Genomic DNA, 19,986 nt, shown 5'->3' with positions numbered 1-19,986 from the left:
TACAATGATATGCCTGGATGTATTGTGCTTGCCACATCGTCAGAGTGATTTACAATATGATTGCTGACATGCATTGTGGGTGCAGCTTCATGAAAGTGTTTCACATGGACAGTGCTGGCATATATTGTGTACACAACTTATTGAGAGGGTTTTATAGTGGCAATGCCAGCATATGTTGTGAGTGCCAAATCATGAGTGATTTACAACGGCAATGCTGGCAGACCAGCATTATTAAAAGGGTTGACATACATTGTGTACAATCATGGAAATGTTGGGGAAAACTCTTGTTGACGAGGTGTACTATCGGGGCCTAGAGAACCAATTGTAAATTGCATGGCTTTGACCCAATTTGTCTCACAACGGTGCATTCCAACCCATTATTTCAAAACATGTTTTGGGGGTGATAGGTGGGCACATTCCTAAACGCCCTTAACTATGATGGGCTCCCTCCCTATGTTCGATCAGTTTCTTTTGAAAAAAACAAATCGATAACTGTACGTGCGTCACTCCAAGAGCTTTCACTTGCAAAGTTACAAAGTAGGCACTTGAAAACCGTCCGGGTGCACGGGTGAAAAGCAGCCAATTTAAAAGAATAATCTGCTAGACAGACCCTTCGGATGAAATTACTGTCGATACTTCTCCAGATTTAGGGAATAGCCAGGAGGGTCTGTTCCCTATTGGGGTCTTGTCGGGGGACACATCTCGCTGTAGGGGACTCGGCTCTCTGCTGTCATGATGCGGCTCTGCTCGTTGTCTGTGCTTGCTGGACTGTGAATCTGTACAGGGGTGAGTGACAGGTCCTCCAGGGTAGTGACCCCCGGTGCAGCAGGAACCGAGACTATAAATGCGGCGGCGAATGTCATACTGCCCATTCCCATCCGCCTCCTCTTACTGACAGCAGCAGTGCCGACTAGCTCGGTCATCGACTGCTCCGCCTAACTCTCGCCGCCATGGACACGGAAGAGGTCGTCATCGTTCCCGAGCTCTCTAGACTGCTTGAGCTGGACCCCTATTTGAAGCCCTATCAGAAGGACTTCAACCGGAGGTAAAGCCACCCCTCCCCCCGCACAACCTGCCTCTGTAGGCCCCCAGGGTTACGAGGAGGAGCGACAAAAAGCGTTGCGCCCGCACACACGCGTCTTCGGGAGCCACCAATGTTCCCTGTGCGCAGTACAACAAGGACTTGTCATTAAGTCCCCCGCCCGCCCTCCCTCCTTAAGAAGGCGTGGAACCGCAGGAGACCCGTAGGAGGCACTCCGTGCTCGCAAGACAGTGAGCGCCTCACGTCCTTGCAGCCCTCTGCGTGAGGGCAAAGCAATCGAAGTGACCCTTCTGAATAGACTTGAAGCACAATGCGTGAAGGTCACGGATCCCTGATTAATGTCAGACCTCCATTGCTCAGAGGCTATTATTATGCATTCGTTGGTCCCGCGTTCTACTTAAGTGTGGAATATAACCTCGTGCGTAGTATCATGGTAGACACCACCTTGTGCACGTAACATGGTAACTGACCGTGCTATCTACTGATTATCATAACGACTATAATATCGTTCACAACCTTGTGGCTTCCCTAACAGCAATGCCCTGAAGCCGTTCTCAAAAACCCTCATGTGATATATCTCCAATAGACAGGAGTCGTGTCTTCTCTCTGGAAAACATCTTACCTCTTCGTAGGCACTGCATCCTCCATCACCACTTTCAGAAAGAGCCTCAAAACATTACCTTTTCCTCTCTGCCCTCCTACACTGCTATCCCAATCTTCCTAGTTTTCCTTGGAACATTTTGTAACTTTTTCAACTCTCACCTTTTCAAACTTTGAGCCTTTTAGGCGCTCTGGGACTGTCTGGGTAGGGCCAGCGATAAACACAAATTAAAATAAAGAATAGAGACATAGGAGACGTTTACACTCGTTCCAAGGGCCTGAAATCCCTATGCTGCCCACAACTTGGTTAGCCAATTGCGAAGTGTATGAAAAGTAGTGGAATTATGTTCCCTGCTGGCCTGTTTCCATAAACCCCACTGCCATGCCCCTCTCCCATATGGAATACAACCTGGAAACAAATATGCCTGGTACACCCCATTTCGGCGCGGCCAGCTTGGCGCAGAATCTTAGGAGTGACCAGTCGGGCGCGGGGAAGCGTTGGCCCCAACATGTTTCGGCGCGGCAATCCATTATTCTTAATTAAAACAAAAACAAAAAATAGACTTGTTGCTGTCTCGCGCCCTGGCCTGCAGGCCCACAAGACCAAAGTACTAACCACTAGGTTATTGAGATTTTATTACTTTCAAAGGCACCAGTTACTTGTATTATCATAGGTCATGAAGGACAAGTTACGCTTAATACATGTAACTGGCGCACATAAAATCAATATGATCTGTATGGCCTTGCCGTTAATTGTGCAGCCCCACAGGCCAGGGTTCGAGAAGGCCTAATTTTATCTTAAAAAAAAATATTGGGATCACTTTTTAATGTTAAAAACATAGCTCTCAACCTTTAGTGGCCCAATGGTGGGTGAAAACACCAGTATTTTTATTTAGCGGGTGAAAGCCCATTAATCTATATGTGCGTGCAAGGGGCTTGGCAGGTGAGAGGTGCCTGTGGCAGGTGACACCCGCCAAAAGTGTGAGTTGAGAGGTATAAGAAGAACTAAAATTGTGCCGAACATGTCGTGACAAACCGGCTCCTGCGGCTTAACGTCTGTGCCAAATGGGCCCCTGCCGAACTGGTGGCACTGAAATGTTCTGCTCCGAATGAGCCTGCTGTTCAAGGTAACGTTCAGTGAAATGCAAGTTTCAACTTCTTTCTGTTCCTACATTTTTATCTCAAACGAAACCAATCCGGGACGGTTTCTTATTAAAACAGAATAGGAGCAGTCAAAAGTAACTAAAAAAAGTAGAGGCGCACTGCTCCAACCCCCTTCGACCACTGCGGTTAGCCTACTTGTGTGAATTGTTTCTATTATGATACACTTCAACATAACGCCCCTCTCTATAAGCGCACAACAATTGACTGCGTATTGTTTCGCTTAAAAGCCGAGTGCATTTTGTTGAAACACATTTCTTTTCCTCAAAGATGCTGCGCAAGGTTAAACGATCGCTTGGTTTCCCTTACGGTGTTCACTTGCCTAATTTACCACATCCTGCTCCTTACACACCAGGCCACCTCTTGCCAAAGCCGTACAGTTAACATTTAGGTGCACTAAAGAAAGGTATTTAGATAAACCACATAAAGTGAGAAGGTCTAGGCGTTTCGATAAACCACATATAGTGAGTGAGACGTTCTACTGTGATGTGAATGTAGTAATTTTACTTTTCCATAGCTTTCTTCCTATTAAAATACGTTAGTGACTACTGTTTTGCCACTATAGAACAAAATCGCACGCAACAATGTTTTGCTGTAGTTTAATGCGTAGTCCATTTACAAATTATGACGTGTATGTTGATGCCTTATTAATCTCAAATAAAAAAATGTGTACAAAAAATGCTGTGCACTTTGGGGACACTGGTTTGTTTGTGCGCCATCTTCGTGGTGTTGAGTTTGCCTCGATAATCCTCTGTAGTGTCATCTTTTTAGCCCACAAGTCCTTTTAACTTCTAGCAAGTGGCGATTAACCAATTATGACGCAACTAACCCCACTGTAAATGTGGATATTACTGTCCGAACTGTCATTTTTGTGCAATAGGAAGTTTAAGCATACTTGTATCGTCTAATTTTGATAGTTGTATCGTGATGTTATCGTTCATTTAAATGCTAGAAACCCATCACAAGTACTTAGGAAAGGCACACGAATAAACGTCTGCTGTGTACAAAGAGACATTTATTGTGGGTGCATACTCTGCAATGTTTAGAAACTCTAATTGTTTTCATTATGCTTTTTAGAGGAGCAAGAGTCAATGGCTGGGATGTTAATCTGTTTTTTAGGCTAAAGTTAGTTCGACCTACTCAAGTTACCTTTTTAAGATTTTGAAGCACTTGTACGGTACATACTGGTCAGTAAATCAATGTCTTGCTCCAGGCAATGTTGAGAGCTGGTTCCATAGTACCCGTTCCTTTAAGAAGAATGTCTTGGGTTACGTTTTCTTTTTGATTGTGGTACAAAGCCCTACTGGTGCTCGAAGCAGGGAATGTTGTGGTCTGAGGGTGACCGTTTCCTGTGTTGGCTTTTTCTAAGATTCATACCTTTACTAATGTTCTTCCAGGTGCAAGGCAGTTTCCATGTCCAGTAGCCAAGATCAGCTATTGGGGTGCCCACACTGATGCTTCAGTTTTTCTCATCACCTACATAAAGCAAGAGCGGGCACTGCCAGATTGTAATAATGAAGTGGGCAATGGCTGCAGATTTCTTAGTCTGTTATGACAAGTGCTGAGTTAGCCATCTCCGATGAGTATTGTCTATGCTGGACAACTCCCATTTCTAGAGTTTTGTTTTCTGGCTTTGCTGTCAACGTACAAAGTCCTGAACAACATTTTGCATGCTTCTCTCATGACAAATATATTTCAGTTCCCTCTGTGATCTTTGCACTGCATGCAGAGGCAACCACTCTGGGGCGCAAGGAACTCTTCTGCTGGCCTATCTCTAATATTAAGGTTGAGCTAGTAAATTCTTCCTTTCCTGTCAACATATACCAGTTAGATGAAACAAAGTCTCACTGTACTGGGTGCAGACTTTGGTTCAATGTCTGGAATGTTCTGTCCAGGAGGAACTAATGACAGCAAATCAGTTTATCAGCTTTCACAGCATGATGTCAAATGTATTCAAAGTTGGCACCCAGAAGCTTGGCATTTCAGAATGATTGATTTAAAAAATGAAAGAAAAAAGTGTCGCCTTATATATAAAAAAACATATGTCAACAGATATTTCACCCCTCAATTGATATTTAGACATCTTCTCAGTGGACCCACCATTCTGCTTTTGCTGCACTTAACGATAGGGAAACCTCTTTGGTAATTGTCTTGCTATAGTCCCAAATCTGAGTTCTAATGCCGTAATGACAATGGCAGCATGTATGAAGGAATTCAAAGCTTATTTTTCTAAAAAGTGTATGCTGTACTGTTGGCAAAGTGGGGGCTGGTTCAAAAGAGATGGCAATAGAAATTGAAGGTCCGCTTGACCACAAAAGCGACCACCTCGCTCTAAAAATAAATGTTTCCCCCAATTGCACTATAACCACCCACTGTCTACAGACCCCCAGGCCCATGTTTTGACTTCCATGACACCCTTATCCCTGCACTGTCTAACATCAAAAAAGACCTCACAGGTCATACTTCTGGGTGACTTCAACCTAGGGCTGAATGACCCGAAGGACTCCCATGCTAAATTCCTCAAGAATGCGTTGTCCATCCTCGTTTTCACACAATCCATTTCTGACCCCACTCATATCAAAGGGCGCACCCTCGACTGGATCAGTCATCACAACTGCTCCCTTCTCGTCACTGCCAACACGCCCATCCCATGGTCCGACCACCACTACATCCAATTCAAACTTGGTACCAAGAAAGTGGCCCGCTCACCTCCCTCACCATGCCCAGCCACCTACGCTAGGAGTTCACGCCTACTTAGTCGAGAACCTAGCACCTTACCTCCTCAACCCTGCCTTATAGGCCCCCTCCTCCAATAACCCTGAAACCTTAGCTAACACCTTCAAGGAGGTCATCAAGTCAGTAGTAGACGCCATTGCTCCACTGACTCTTAAAAAAGCAAAACATGCTAACTCTTGGTTCACCAAAGAACTTCTTGATCAACGTGCGCTAAAGAGGATTGCCCTCTCCACATGGAAAGCCAGCCCCTCTGAAACCACCAAACAGAAATTCAAAGCCATCTCCAAATCCTACAAAATAAACATTACCTTAGCCAAGGCTGCCTCCTTCAATGCTAGGATCTCTGACGCCAAGTCAGGGTCTATTGAACTCTTCTCCATTTTCAGGGAACTGGAAAAACCATCTGCCCCCCCGCCACCCCGCCATCAGTCATCAAAGACAAGTGGTGTAATAGCATTCAATCTGCCATGCTAGAGAAGCTTAACACCCTCCAAACCAAAATCCGCGGCCACCAAAAAGCCCTCTCCGGCATTATAGCCAACTTGCACGCTGAACCACCCACCAAAACCACGTCCTGCCCTCTATTTGAGTTGAAATCACTGAGACAGAGGTCAACGCCCTGCTCAAATCCATCAAACCCTCTAACTGCAAGGGTGATGCCTGCCCTGCTAACCTCATTAAAGACTCTGCACCTACCTTAGCCCCCTTCCTCACAGCATTTATTGATGCCTCCTTCCAGTCAGGCCATGTCCCGTCTGGACTCAAGGAAGCCTGGGTACGCCCACTCCTCAACCCTCGCTCGACCCAACAATCCCTGGGAACTACAGGCCTATCACCACTGCACCATTCCAGCTCAAAAATTTGGACAAAGCAGTATACCTGCAAATCCAAAAGTTCCTGGAAGATAAGTCTACTCGGCCTGCGGCAATCTGGATTCCGCCCACGGCACCGAAACGGCTCTCCTAGACTTAAAGAACCAAATGGACGATCTTAGAGACACAGGCAAACCTGCTCTTACTGCTCCTGGACCTATCCGTGGCCTTTGACTTGGTTGACCACAACACCTTGTGCCACCATCTTGTCACCCAAGCCAACTTTTCCCCCAAAGCCTGTCTATGGATCACCTCCTTTCTCCATGGAAGGGCCATGAAAGTCTTTTCTGACTCGGCCTCCTCACCTCAGGGTTCATGTATCGCGCTGACGCTCTATATAACCTCTTCACTAGGCCCCTGTCCAGCATCCTTGATTCTCTTGGCATATCATATACCAATTACGCGGATGACAGACAGGTACTCATCCCACTCTCTGGCGATTACCTAGCAGACACCACCACCCTTACCACCATCTATTCTACCATCCAATCCTGGATGGCAGAGAACTGGCTCTGCCTCAGTAGTGAAAAAACTGAACTCCTCCTCATAGGGTCACCCTTCACACTGGGCAACCTCAAAGATCAGTACGCCTCATTCATCATTGATAACATCCCTATCAAGGTATCCAACCATGTGAAAACACTCGGATTCTACCTGGACTCCGACCTGTCCATGGACAGACGGGTCAATGCTATCACCGCCTCCTCAGCCTACTACTCCAAAATCCTCAACGCCGCCAGGCCCTTCCTTGCCCGTCACAACTGCCCCACCATCGCAAGGGCTATTATCGGGTCAAGGTTCGACTACTGCAATGCCCTTCTCATTGGGACCTCCAACAAAAACTTGGCCAAACTGCAGCTAGCTCAAAACAATGCATTGAGGGCAGTCACAATCATCGCAAGAAGAGTACATATCTCCGAAATCAGAAGGCAAGCTCACTGGCTCCCTGTCAAAGAGAATCGTTTTCAAAATCCTTGCCCTCACCCACACATGCCTTCACGAACTTGCCCCTCCCTACCTTACCAACAATTACCAAGCATACTGCCACCAGACCCCTAAAATCCTGCTCTGCCAACACAATTGTCACGCCCACTTCCCGAAAGGTGCGCGCTGGTGGCTCTAGCTTCTCCACCCTAGCAGCCACGCATTGGAACGCACTGCTACCTCACCTAAGATTTATCGAGCCACATGTAACCTTCCGCAAGGCCATCAAAACTAGACTTTGTCTGAATTATGAATCTGTATCAGTCATTTCCGGTATTGTTGCTTGTTACTGTGTAACCATGAAACCTCCGGGCTCCTGCCTGTCAATTTCAAGTCCGTTTTATACTCTGTAAGTGCGCTCTACAAATGCAAATAAATACATTTGGCCACTTTTAGTTAGAAGTACAACTTCAATTAACTTTTCGGGAAGCAATAATGCTCGGATGGAGTGAGGGCACGGGGGGGTTGAGGGTACTCAAAAGGGTGAAGAGCATGCATTGATTTTCTTACACCAGTGACCGTGTAGACACGAAAACCAAGAACGAAACCCTTTTGGATTAACAGATACAAATGCATATAAGTATGTGTCGACGTGACCTGTTAGGGAACATCCTGGTGCTGAATTCCTTTTGTGCGTATTAGTGTATGTATGATAGTTTTCCATCTGTTAGAGAAACCTTCTGGGTTTTTGGAAATTTCAAGAGCTCATGTAAGTAGATTTTTAATGAAAGGGGGTTCTGCTAAATTCATAAAGCGCAGTCTGCCTTAAAAAGTTATCTTAGTGGTTTATATTGAGATTGGCCTGCCATTGCATAGGTGGTGCAAACTGAATCACTAATAGTCATTAGTTTGGGCTATTGGGTGGGAGAGCCACCTATAAGCAGAACATTGTGCATCAGAGTACAGAAGGGGAGAAATGTCATTAGACATAAATCTTGAAGGTGTTTGGTTACGTCCCCACCCATTGACTGCCGATGGCCATGCTATTCCCTATGGCCATTCCCATCCAGGTCCTGCTCCTCCCCGCCGAAACACCTCCTCATGGGAACTCTTTCGGCTGACTTTAGTCAAGTCTTAATGTCAAACTTTGCACTCAAAGTGCCTGCCAGACATTTCTCAAAGCAGTCACCTGAGAGTTAATGACTTAATTGGAGCTGTAAAGGCACTACTGGTTTAATAAAAATGTTGAAACCAGGTCTGCTTTCAGCCACTCTATAAGCACTATAGATGTCCTTTACCGAAGTCCTGTTAAAAGCAAGCATTGGCAAAGCCAACAGTTTGGGCTTGTGTATGTATTAGGTATTCACAAGGCACTTCTGTTAGATGGTCAGGTACTCTGCATTTTACATCTGCTACCATCAATGGCCAGGTAATACCATGACAGTGTCTGGCAAATGCCTTTCCCATGCCTACACAAACCCCAAACTGTTGGGCATTGCTTGTTGGCCAGGGTGGGGAGTAGAGCAAACACTCTACTCTGGAAGCCCTGCCACATAACAAACCTACTTAGATTGTGATATACCATGATTATTAGCTTGCGCCGTATACGCTAATACTGTGATTAGCTTGCACCCTCTAGGCTAGTACTGTGATTATTAGCTGTGTTTAGTCTTGTACTCCACTCAAGCTGTGTTTAGTCTTGTACTCCACTCAAGCTGTGTTTAGTCTTGTACTCCACTCAAGCTGTGTTTAGTCTTGTACTCGGCTTACACTGTTGGGTGTGAGCCCCTCTCCCACCGTGCAGGGTTTTCAGGTGTAGCAGTGTTTGGTTTTGCACTCAAATCTAGCGGTGTTATGTGTAGGCCTCTCTCCCACTATACAGGATTCTCAAATCTAGCTGTGCTTGGTCTGGTAATGTTAAGGATTTCAATCAGGCGACGCACACCATAATCCCGGCCCAGTATGCAGCGCACAATTCAAATGCTTATGTTTATGTTATATTAGATTAGATTCAATATTGAGATGGTACACCACTCATATCACACCCTATTTTCAAATACCCTTTGTCACAATGGACCATGAATCAGGCAGGTGGGTAAAATATAATAATTATTTATTTGAAAATTAAAAAGAAATCATACACTTTTTAATATGGGGCAGCAATCCCCAATGGGGTGATAATAATAGGAATGTAAGCAATACTTTAACCTTCTATTGACACATCTACAAAACACCAGGGAATAGGAACACCTTTTGATTTGAGGTAAGATAGCACTTGAGTTAGACTTTCCCCCTGCAATGTTCCCTCAACCCACAAGTAATCAATTCTGAGGGGATAAACAAAAGCATCAGGTAATCAGGAATGACAAATGTAAAACAGATTCGCAATCGGACCATCCCTTCCCAAACAAGGGAGAAAAACAGATTTTAAACCCTGGTAATGCTAAAAATGACACTCGGAAATGGAGGAATAAATTAATGAATGTGTGTAAAAAAAAATCTTAAAGCAAATAGTTCTTCACCACAGCAACCATGTAGAAGTACAAACAATCGCAAGCAATATATAACCAAGAGCAATCAGTTTGAAAATGAGTGGCAGATTTTAAAACATGTTTGCAGCAAATTAAATGTTGTAAAATTAGCAAACTTTGCAATTCCCGCCTGAAATTACCAAAACTGGTTTTAATAAAAACGGGTGAATGGTAAGTCTCTAGCTGGAAAATTGAGTGAGTCATGCAAGATCTAGTGAGGTTTGTTTTTAGGAAAATAGAGCAGAGAAGAAACAGAAAAACGGCTTTGGATTGCAAATTTGACTTAAACTGGATTTATTGCTAAGAAAAAGAAAATGCCACCTGTGAAACTCCAGTTACGCGGCCGTTGTTACTCTTCACATGGTGTACCCTGTTTCCTTTATGGAAAATTAATTTATTTAATCAAAATAGCTACTGGCTTATGTTCTAGCAAAACGAAAATGAAAATCGGTGCTAACACTAGGAATCAAAGGCAGGGTTTCACATATAATGCTGACAATTTTAACAAGATATTGGGGTCAGAATAGGATAGCTTGGAGATTGGATAGGACAAAGCAAGGCAAGGTATACTAGGAATTTCTATGGTTCCTATTGATACTCAGTCCACTTTTTAGTTTTTGGATTTTGGACAGTCAGCGCTCTGGTCACCACATGGATCTGGTCTAACAAAGGACAGCCGGACAAAGGATCAGCTGAGCATGGACTGGTTATCGGATAGCACTTCTGGTCACTGGATAAGATAGGGCATCAGGGTAGCAGGATGACAGCAGCATGCAGTGAGTGGCAGCAAGCCAGTGTGGATCAGGATGCTAAAGGTACCACAGTTTCCCCCTTATTAATGGGAAATTTAGTGGTTTTCAGAATTTGAGGCCTTGTTGGAGCAGGATCAGCAATGCTTGGCCTTGTAGTTGGGATCTGGAGTCTGGATAGATGACAGGGACAGGAACGCAGCTCAGGTAATCAGAAAGAGTGTCTGTCCAGGGTCTTGTCAGGGACCCTTATTTATAGTGCAAAATGATATCGAGGTAGAGGCTGGGCAGGGTTAACTACGCACGCTCCTAAACTACTTGGATTGGGCAGGGGTGCTAGTCTCCGCCTTGCTCGCAACTGGTTGGATTTCTAAGGGGATGATGTCCGGTTTATGAGGCGAGTTTTATAATGTCCAGAAACTCCCACATTTACTTTACTGAAAATCCAATTTTGCCAAAAACATACATTTCTACAATTGCACTTGGCAAATTATACACACATGTCACAACATATGTGCAGCACAGATCAGTCCAATCCTCAAATTTGTGCGACCTTGTTTCGCCTTTCTGATATATTTTGGTAATTTTAGACGTGAAAGATTTGGCCTAAAATTCCACAATTTCATACACAGATATGAATTATCCCCAGGGATGTATGTACAAAATGTTATGTTTGCAACATGAATACTTTCCTTGGAATCCGTCATATTTTGTAACTTCTGTTCCCCATGCGGCAATGTGTTCTACCAAGTTTTAAAATACAACCCGTAATATTAGATTTGAAATTGCAAACTTTTTACATTTTTACTAATTCATGCTGCAGAGATAAAGTCATTAAAGTTGTATCCAAAAGGAAGTCCATTGTTACTAGAGCCCTTTTTTTTCTTCCTTCAACTGTCATTTCCTTCAAGGCAAGGGGGGTTTCCCATCTTAATTGAAGGTTGTGTTGCCCCTTACACTGGACAGGTTAGTGTCCCAGGACTTCTATTATCCCAGCCTAGAGCACAGATGAATGTCTGACAAGCGTGTGAACTTTCTTTGTCCTAGCCCATTGAAAGTTTTTCAAGCTGGCAATTTTCATGTACATGTCCTGGATTTATGGTATCTCCCTTCCTTGGGCAAGTTTCATGGCTGGCAACTGGAATTAATGTTTTTTCTGAGAGCTTGCAAATCCAGCCTATGTGTTTTTAAACTCTTTAATTTCTTATTTTGGGTCCTGAATTAAACAAACCCGTGAACGAATATAACCTAGCCTATGTGTGTATTATCACCACTAACATAAACCCTTTACATTGCTAAGTAAGCAGGCTTTCATTTACAATTTGTTTTTAAACAGGCCAATTTTTCTTCAGTCAGCAAAGCCCATTTTTCCACATGTGTTAAAACTGCTAGCATGTCTTTCTTTAAATTCAGTTTGGCAGCACCGTCAGCTGCCCCCACTGTCTGTGCAGCTGTAGTCATTTCCTTGAATGCAGGAGTTTTATCTAAAGCATAGATACATTTGCCACTGACCTGGCTCAGAAAGTTAGTCTTTAAACTGCTGAGCCTGGATACATTTTGGAAAGTAATAAATGCGTGTTCCTGTGCGAGTGAAAGTAAAGTTGCTTATTGATTTCTCTCAGAGCTGGTTTGACTGGGGCCGGTCACTCAGGAATTATGCCTGGTTTTGGTGAAACAGTGAAATATCCTGGGCATGACCGGGCCTTTTTACTCTGTTTCAGAATGAACAGATGGAAATCGCATGAAAGCAGCATTTTTTAAAAGGGTTTTAAAAAAAAAAAAAAAAAAATCATTTTGAAGGGGATTTTTGCTTCTGCAGCAAAAACGCTGCCCTTTTCACTTGATTCTATTTATAGGTTTCAAAACACACTGGCATACTTTTTCAGGGTGTCCCCTTGTTCCATTTTGCTTGAAGTGTGCTAGCCAGGATGGTGCAGCCATTTTTTTGTTGCTGCCAAAATGCAGTTTTGAGGCCCTGGTGCGCACAGGAGCCAGCGCAGCCAGGTTGCTGTTTCTTGATCAATTGCAGCTTAGTGATGTGGGGCAATGCCGTTGAGTGGGCCAATATATATCCCACAGTACTCATTTTACACTGTTAGATGTAGGCCTCACTCCCACTATGCAGGACTCCCAAATCTAGCGGTTTAGTCTGGTACTCATTTTAGGTGTAGGCCTCTCTTCCACTCTACAGGATGCTCAATTCTAGCCGTGTTTAGTCTGGAAATCCATTCTAGCCGTGTTTAGTCTGGAACTCCATTCTAGCCGTGTTTAGTCTTGCACTCAAACTCTGTTTAGACTAACTTGACCCACATCTAGAGTGCACCACACCGTGAGAGTATTGTATCAACCCACCACCAATACCTCGGAGAACAACAAAGACAGCGATCGAACTGAGTCCTAGACCACCTGACAACCATACGCCCAGTACCCCCAACCCCACTGGATAGGGCTCCTGTAGGATACATACCCAACCCACCTGAAGAACAGATGGCACCAAAAAGCATTCAAGCTTATCAACACTAGAGGAAACACCAGGACTGCCCTAGCACAAGAAATCAGTCACCCAATTGACCCGTTATCTCTGCAAACATCCAAAATTCTTGCTGGGTGCTACAATTCACTTAGTGCAAGAAAACATTGTGAACTTACAATGTCCTGACAAACTGAAAGCATCAAAAGTGGCCTGTCTGTGAATCTGTCAAAATCTGGGTGCAGTACCCTGTGCCGCCTGAATGACATGTCAGGGGCCTGCAGGATTAAACTTTAAACATGCATAAACTGCAATCAAAAGTATGCATTCGAAGAGGCCTGTTACCGAGAGTAACCTATGTTGAAATTGTTTAATCGCATGTTTTAAAACCTAGAATGAGAATTCTAGCTGCTATTTTGAAATCACAAGTTTTTTTTAAGCTAAGGAAAAATGCAACAGAATTAACATTTAAGTGTAAGCCTGGCTAAAGCAACCAAACTGGAATAGCAGCTTTTTCACAGAGGCAAGGCATCTCCCTCCAGCTCCCTCCACCAGGAAATCACACCAAAGCGATAATTATAGCGTGGGGGGAGAACCTGGTCTGCAGTGGGGAAGGAAACTATAAACCACTGCAAAGCAGGAAATGCAAAGTGAGAAGACAGTCGTAAAATGGCCTCTGCCAAGAGAATGGGGAGGAGACTGCTTCTGGACTGAAGGGAGAGAAAAAGAGGCAGACCCAGCCAGCCATCTGTGGCTGAACATTCACCAAGAACATTTTGTTTAAATACATATAACTTGCCACTTAAAATTGTCAAAAACACACAAATAACAGAATTGTAAATCTAAATTTTGGATGCACATTTCAAGAGGCAGCAAAATTGTGTGACATATTTTGGAAGGAAACGGCAGAAAATGTGATTTTACACCAAATTTATTTCTGCTAGAAGTATGAAACTTTATACACTTATGCCCAAGTTATAGGCGCACAAATGTAGAAATTTGCTGATGAATTGGACATTGTCTTCCAGATGAAAAGGGCAAAATTTGGTGGAAAGCAGACACAGGATCCCACAGCTATGGGGTTTGGAGGAATAGCTGCTATATAAAATGTGATCTATATATGTGGTTGTTATAGAGGTTGCACATGTGTAAATATGTATTGTGTCAAAAGTAGATTTTGTTTTCAAGAGGTTAGGGGTGGACTCCCTAATCAAGGTGACGCACTGTTTTTCTCCCCCTCTCTCAAGGCAGAGGGGAGAACCTGACCCAATCGGCTGGCAAAGGGGCAAGCTTAGGATAAACCAGCCCACACACCCCTTCATCATAGCATAAATAGAGACAGCTCACCACTCAAAAAGACAGACTCAGCCACTATCCGAATGCTGGCGGAGCACCCTGCTGCAGAACTTTCCATCTTCCTTGCTCCAGACTCCAGAAACTTGGCAAAGCAGAACCCTTTGCATACCTCAACCGTTTTCAGCTAGCCTCAATTTCCAGAACCAGCATCATAAAAATAAGGGGAAGCATCATACTAAAGCCGGGCTGTGCTGTACTGCTTGCCTGCTAAAAGAATTTTCATCAGAACCAAAAAGGGCAGATCCGATCCAGTCCTGTGCCGTGACCAGAGCACCTTGCAGATCCAACCCGGGATGCCCAGCTCTGTCCCAGAACCAGAATCCCTGACCAGAATCCTGACTGTTCCGTTTAAAAACATATCTAGTGATTATCTATAGATAGAACTGTGTCACTAACATATGTACTGTCCATAGTCCATCCTTATCTTAAACCCATCCTATCTTGTATTCAGAACCTGCATTGTTAGGAGTATATTTTGAATTGTCTAAACTCTCTATCCAATCCCTCCTATCTTCCTCCTGTGCTAGTATTGTTAAAACTTTGCGCTGATCTTTTCTCATCTGAAGAAGGCGGGACCACTGCAGGCAGTCATTCTGATCAATTGACTGTTAGTGTGATATTCTTTTTGTTCATGGTCATCCTCTAGTGTAAGAAATCCTTTTTGTCATGTTAAAAGTGCATTCCTGTTTCCCATCCTTGCGCCCATCTTGAAAAAACGACCTCCACTAAAACGTCCATAACTCCCTCAGTTTTTGTGCTAGAAACAAAAGATAACATCCACGGCTTTAAATCTCATCTAAAACCGCATCCCAAATCCATACAGTTTTCCCGTTATCACGATTATCGCGTAGTGAAAAGTTTGCAGCGAATTCCATTTTTGGGAAATTTGGACACATGTAAAACAACTTTTGATTGCTCCCGACTTGAATTTTAGGATTTCAAATTGTTTCTTGGTATTGAATCCTTGCTGGTGTTTGTGTGCAACCATCCAAAGCGGCTCCCATAAGAATTGATGGCAATTTCAGCAATTTAGACCATATTTAGTGTTTTGCACCATCCATTCTCAAGATAACTTTAAGAGCCATTCAGACAGCTTGACTGTCAATTCTGTTTTCTCGTGTTTGCTGGGGGAAAGTGGGATTTTTATTTTGTTTGAATTCTGCCATTCCTGAATACCTGCTCTTCCTCATATGCTCTTTACATTGCCTATTGGGGAGTTGAGGGGTCTGCAGGGGGAACCTTTAACCACAGTGCTACTGGATCTGAACACACACAAGTATTATTTCTGTGATAATTGGTTTGCTCATTATTACTCCTTGTGTATTAGAGATTTTTCTGTTATCACCCTATTGGTGATCATTGTGTACCCATTAAAACACAGTGTGATTAAAATTGTAAATACATAAATATTTTAACTGCGCAAACCAGCCTGATTCCTGGTTCTGTGTGACCGGGGGTGGGGGGGTTCCAGGAGAGGGGCGTGATAGGGGTGGTACATCGTTCAGAATAAAGAACTTTTAGACAAAAATAAATAAGGATTTCAGTTGTGCATTACACGCTAGGTGTTGACATGGGTGTGTGCCGGACTGATTGAAATCACTTACAGGCAGCTACTCCAGGAAATCCGTTCTGCCTCTGGCAAGGGTCTTGACACCACTTCCTGATTGAGGCAGGAGGACTTTAAGCTAAATCCCAGGTCCACCCATTAGAGTGGTTAATTACCAGAGACCTTTTGATCCGATAGTGGGCCGGATGTTTAGTGCAGAGAGCAGGCTTGGAAATACTATGAAATCCCTTCCTTGTGAAACTACTTGACTTTGTAGCCTTAGCATGGCACAGCAAAGGAGAGACAGCACTTGTTAAAGTTTCATTGATTGGTTCATTGTCAAATCTACTGTCTGGAGCCTAACTCATGTCATGATAAAACCACTTAAGGGACTGGCACTCCACATACCGTTGATTCGTCTTCAATAGAACATAATCTTATTGGAACTAAACTCGTTCAAAGGGCCCTACCACAGTTGAAAGTAAGCATTCTAGAAGTGAGGAAAACACTCCTTCAACCAATTTTGCAGTATGAGCAGAGATGTCCTGCGGGTCGAACAAGGGTGACCTGCTGCAAAGGTTGACAGCACCCATCAATCTCACTGCCCTGTTATGTGTCAAAGCTCCCCCTTCAAGTGATTTTGTACTTCACTTCACTTGAAAAGAACAGAAGGAAGCCGTGACTCTTCGAAGGGACTGCTAAAAGAACTCGCCTGTTTTTTTTCTAAGTCCATAGACAACTGGCATGTCTGTTGCACGGTATGCCTGTTCATGAAAGAAGAATTTGAACCTGTCAAGAGTGCAATGCTGCATTCTGACCCCAGATCGATCTGCCTGATTCGTGTCACTGGATGCGCTCTGTAATTGAGCTTCCTGGCACATCAGGAGTTCAGGACTGAGTCATCCTCTTCTACTCCATGGAGAAGTGCCAATAAGCTAGCTTGACATCATTGTGCATGCTGAAAAAAAGCAGTGAACTCTTATTGGGTACCCCATTTCTCAGCATTCTAAATCTTGACAATGTGGCCTTTACTTTGGGCCTAATAGACTGGCGAGGTTGGCTTTCCCTACATCCTCCAAAAACAATTTCATGTTTTCTTCTGTATTCATGCTTGCCTGTATATTTCTCTCTCCTGTTGTCTAATGCAGAGTATTCAGCCTACGAATACCCAATCTGCATTAACTGTTTACTTACCTGCTAAGAAATGTTATTGTGCCATTTTCCTTCATTCAAGTCCCCCAGCATCTCTACGTTCAGACTAGATCCCAACTGATTTTTGTGGGCTACCTTTTGCTTCATTCACCTGCTTCTCTTTGTGTTTGTGCGTTGATCCATCCCTATGACTACAGGTGCAGGGAACTTATGTCACTGTAAAATTAAGGAGGAAACAAAGTAGCTACTTGCAGGGGCGTACAGGGTTCGAAATTGTTGGAGCTATGTAGCTCCATCTGGTGTAGGAGAGCCTGGTTAGCTTGAAACCAACGGCTACGAGGATCGACTTGGTTTCCCCAGGCCAACTGGTTCCTTGGCCTGGGGAATGGTGAATGTGACATTAACTTTAGTTTTTGAGAATTTTAATGAAGAATTGGAACTCCTCTAGTTCACATCTAAACATAATGGGCAAAACCTAGAGTGCACCTAATGTGGAAGTTAGATTCAGGGTGCACTGGGCACTTTTATGGTTCCTCAGTGGTAGCTCCTGCTAACTGGGTGATGCCTAACACAGGAGTTGATTTTAGCACCTGCTCATCAAATCTTAATTTCAAACCATGGCACTTTGTGCCTCGTCTTTTCTTTTTTTTTTATCTTCAAGATATCCCAGGTACATAAGCCGCTTGCAGGGAAATGGTAATAATTTTTTCTGGTGAAACTGTTTCTCATGACGGGTGCAAGATGTGCACTGGCCATTGGCTAGTGATATTTGGCTGTTAGCAAGTTAGGAATGGTGTGTCAGTGACTGTCTGTGCTTCCTGAAACTGTTTCTTGTGATTGTCTCCAAATCCACCCTTCAACCAGGGTATGTTTTGTTGCTGGGCAGAGTGAGCCACACCTGACTGAAACTGGACTATAGATATTTCTATTAACACATGGTTTTAATGGATATTTAGAAAACAATTTACACACACCACCTTTTTTGTGGCCTCCACATCTAAACAATAGATGGGACACTTTTCGTTTTGCATTTGGCAGAATACAAATCAGGTTTACTCTTTATCTACTTTGCCGCAAACTCCCAATTGTTAAATGACACAATGCATTGCAATATGACGGTATAATCAGGTAAATTGTCATTTGGTTATCGGCTTAGAAAGTTCAGGCATTTATACTTTCAATTTGAACATGGGCGTAAACTCTCTGCACCCAAAATACATGCATTTGAGAACATTTTTTTCAAATTGGCACCTTACCCCAAAGCAGTCTAAAATCTTTCTGCGATGAGTGTCACTTGCTCACTCCCAGGAGAGTGTATTTCTATCACTGGAGACTCGCACCTGGCTTATTTTGTCATGCAGGGTTTGGGACCATGGAATGGCTAGGGTTTTTCTTTTTTTAGGACAATGGCACGTTCAAACGAAAGGCAGGGCATTTGGGGATTTTCATTTTTGGGAATACTAGCACATTCAAATGAACAGCAGGGAATACCCAATTACATTAAAGACAAGAGCTATTTACTGTGCACTGCGGTAATATTTGTCAATTTAGAATTTTGACAAAACATCACCCTGTGATAAATGACCCTATGGGAATTCATTAAATTCTATTTTCTGTAAACCGGTAAATAAGCTAAGGGTATACACACTTACACCCCCCCCCCACTAATGAAAAGAAATGGGTTAAAACAGATTCCGCTCACACCTCAGTTTAAAATGGATATGGTGTTTTTCTAGAGGGGAATCGAGTTCTATCTTTAGTCAAATATGGCCAGGGTCTACAGTTTTGACCCCCCCCCCCCAGCCCCACTATGCAGGAAGGAGATTAAGGCTTACAGATTCCCCCCAGACGTTTGTTTTGTTGTCATTTGGATCAATCTACATACATGGGAGACCTTGGTTATTGGGGACTCGGGGAAACTGCAGGGCTCATCTTTGGAAAGCACAGATCTGGTCAAAGGGGTCTGTCGACGCTCGTCACCAGCACCCAGTCCTCATCTGGCTCCTCAAATGTCGGGCCTAATCCGCTTTTATCCTGGTAAATTGGTACCCCAATGCTTTTGACAGCTCCCCCATGGGGATGTGCTAGGCCATTTTCCCACAGATCTCATATTAATTTTCTCCCCACCTCTCTAGTCCAACCTCTGTCAGCTGATGGGGCACAGGTTTTCTGAGATTAGATTATGGCTACTGAAGGGAGGAGAGAAATGCATTTCTTTTTAAACATGACATTGAAATGGAAGTTGTATTTTTTCACAACATGACGACTTTCTTCAATTCTCAGATAACTACAACAAAGTATATATTTTTGGATTCTATGATTTATGATGGATCTGGGCACACTAATTTGATCGTAGCACGAACTTCCTGGAGAGAGACATCATTTTTCGTGGTTTATTCATGAGCTGAAATTGTTATCAACCTCAAACTTCACAACACACTAACTTTACTTTCTAGCAGCTCAACAAGTATGGGATTTTCCTGATTTATAGGAGTGTCACAAACCCATTTACATCTCCAACTTAAATTACACAAATTGCATATTGTTAATATTTACATAGAACTGACAGGCTTTTGGTGATCTTCGAAATCCTGAATGAGCCCATTACGACACATGGTTCTCCTATTAATGAAAAGGTGTCCCATGTTATTTGAGTGGCAAGACATTAATATAGAAGCTTATAGTTTCACATTCAGATAACACCCAACAGTTTCATGTTCTCCAATAATATGACTTGGACATCTGCTTATGTTGTCTGTTTATGCACATGCTTTGAACTTCCACTATGAGTCTCTGAGAGGCAGTTTATTGGCCATGGCAGTCCTGAAAGGTCAGTGTTGTTGACTG

General features: G+C 43.5%; 1 protein-coding gene across 3 annotated transcripts in view; it reads left to right on the top strand.

Annotated features, from left to right (window-relative positions):
* Positions 1-806: 806 nt before the first annotated feature.
* GBE1 (1,4-alpha-glucan branching enzyme 1) overlaps positions 807-19,986 on the top strand; it is a 1,374,432-nt gene continuing 1,355,252 nt past the window's right edge. Inside the window, exon 1 of one of the 3 annotated variants that reach the window (XM_069636446.1) lies at positions 807-1,045. In XM_069636446.1, coding sequence (XP_069492547.1) covers positions 951-1,045 — 95 coding nt within the window. In that variant the 5' untranslated portion in view covers positions 807-950. The remainder of the gene's footprint in view (positions 1,046-19,986) is intronic. The other 2 variants (XM_069636447.1, XM_069636445.1) reach the window with 2 other exon arrangements.

Source organism: Ambystoma mexicanum, chromosome 7p (assembly GCF_040938575.1).
Source record: "Ambystoma mexicanum isolate Mex_15411 chromosome 7p, UKY_AmexF1_1, whole genome shotgun sequence".
In the NCBI taxonomy this organism is placed as follows: Eukaryota; Metazoa; Chordata; class Amphibia; order Caudata; family Ambystomatidae; genus Ambystoma; species Ambystoma mexicanum.
The sequence above is the reverse complement of the archived record's forward strand: the minus strand, read 5'-3'. Positions and strand labels throughout refer to the sequence as shown.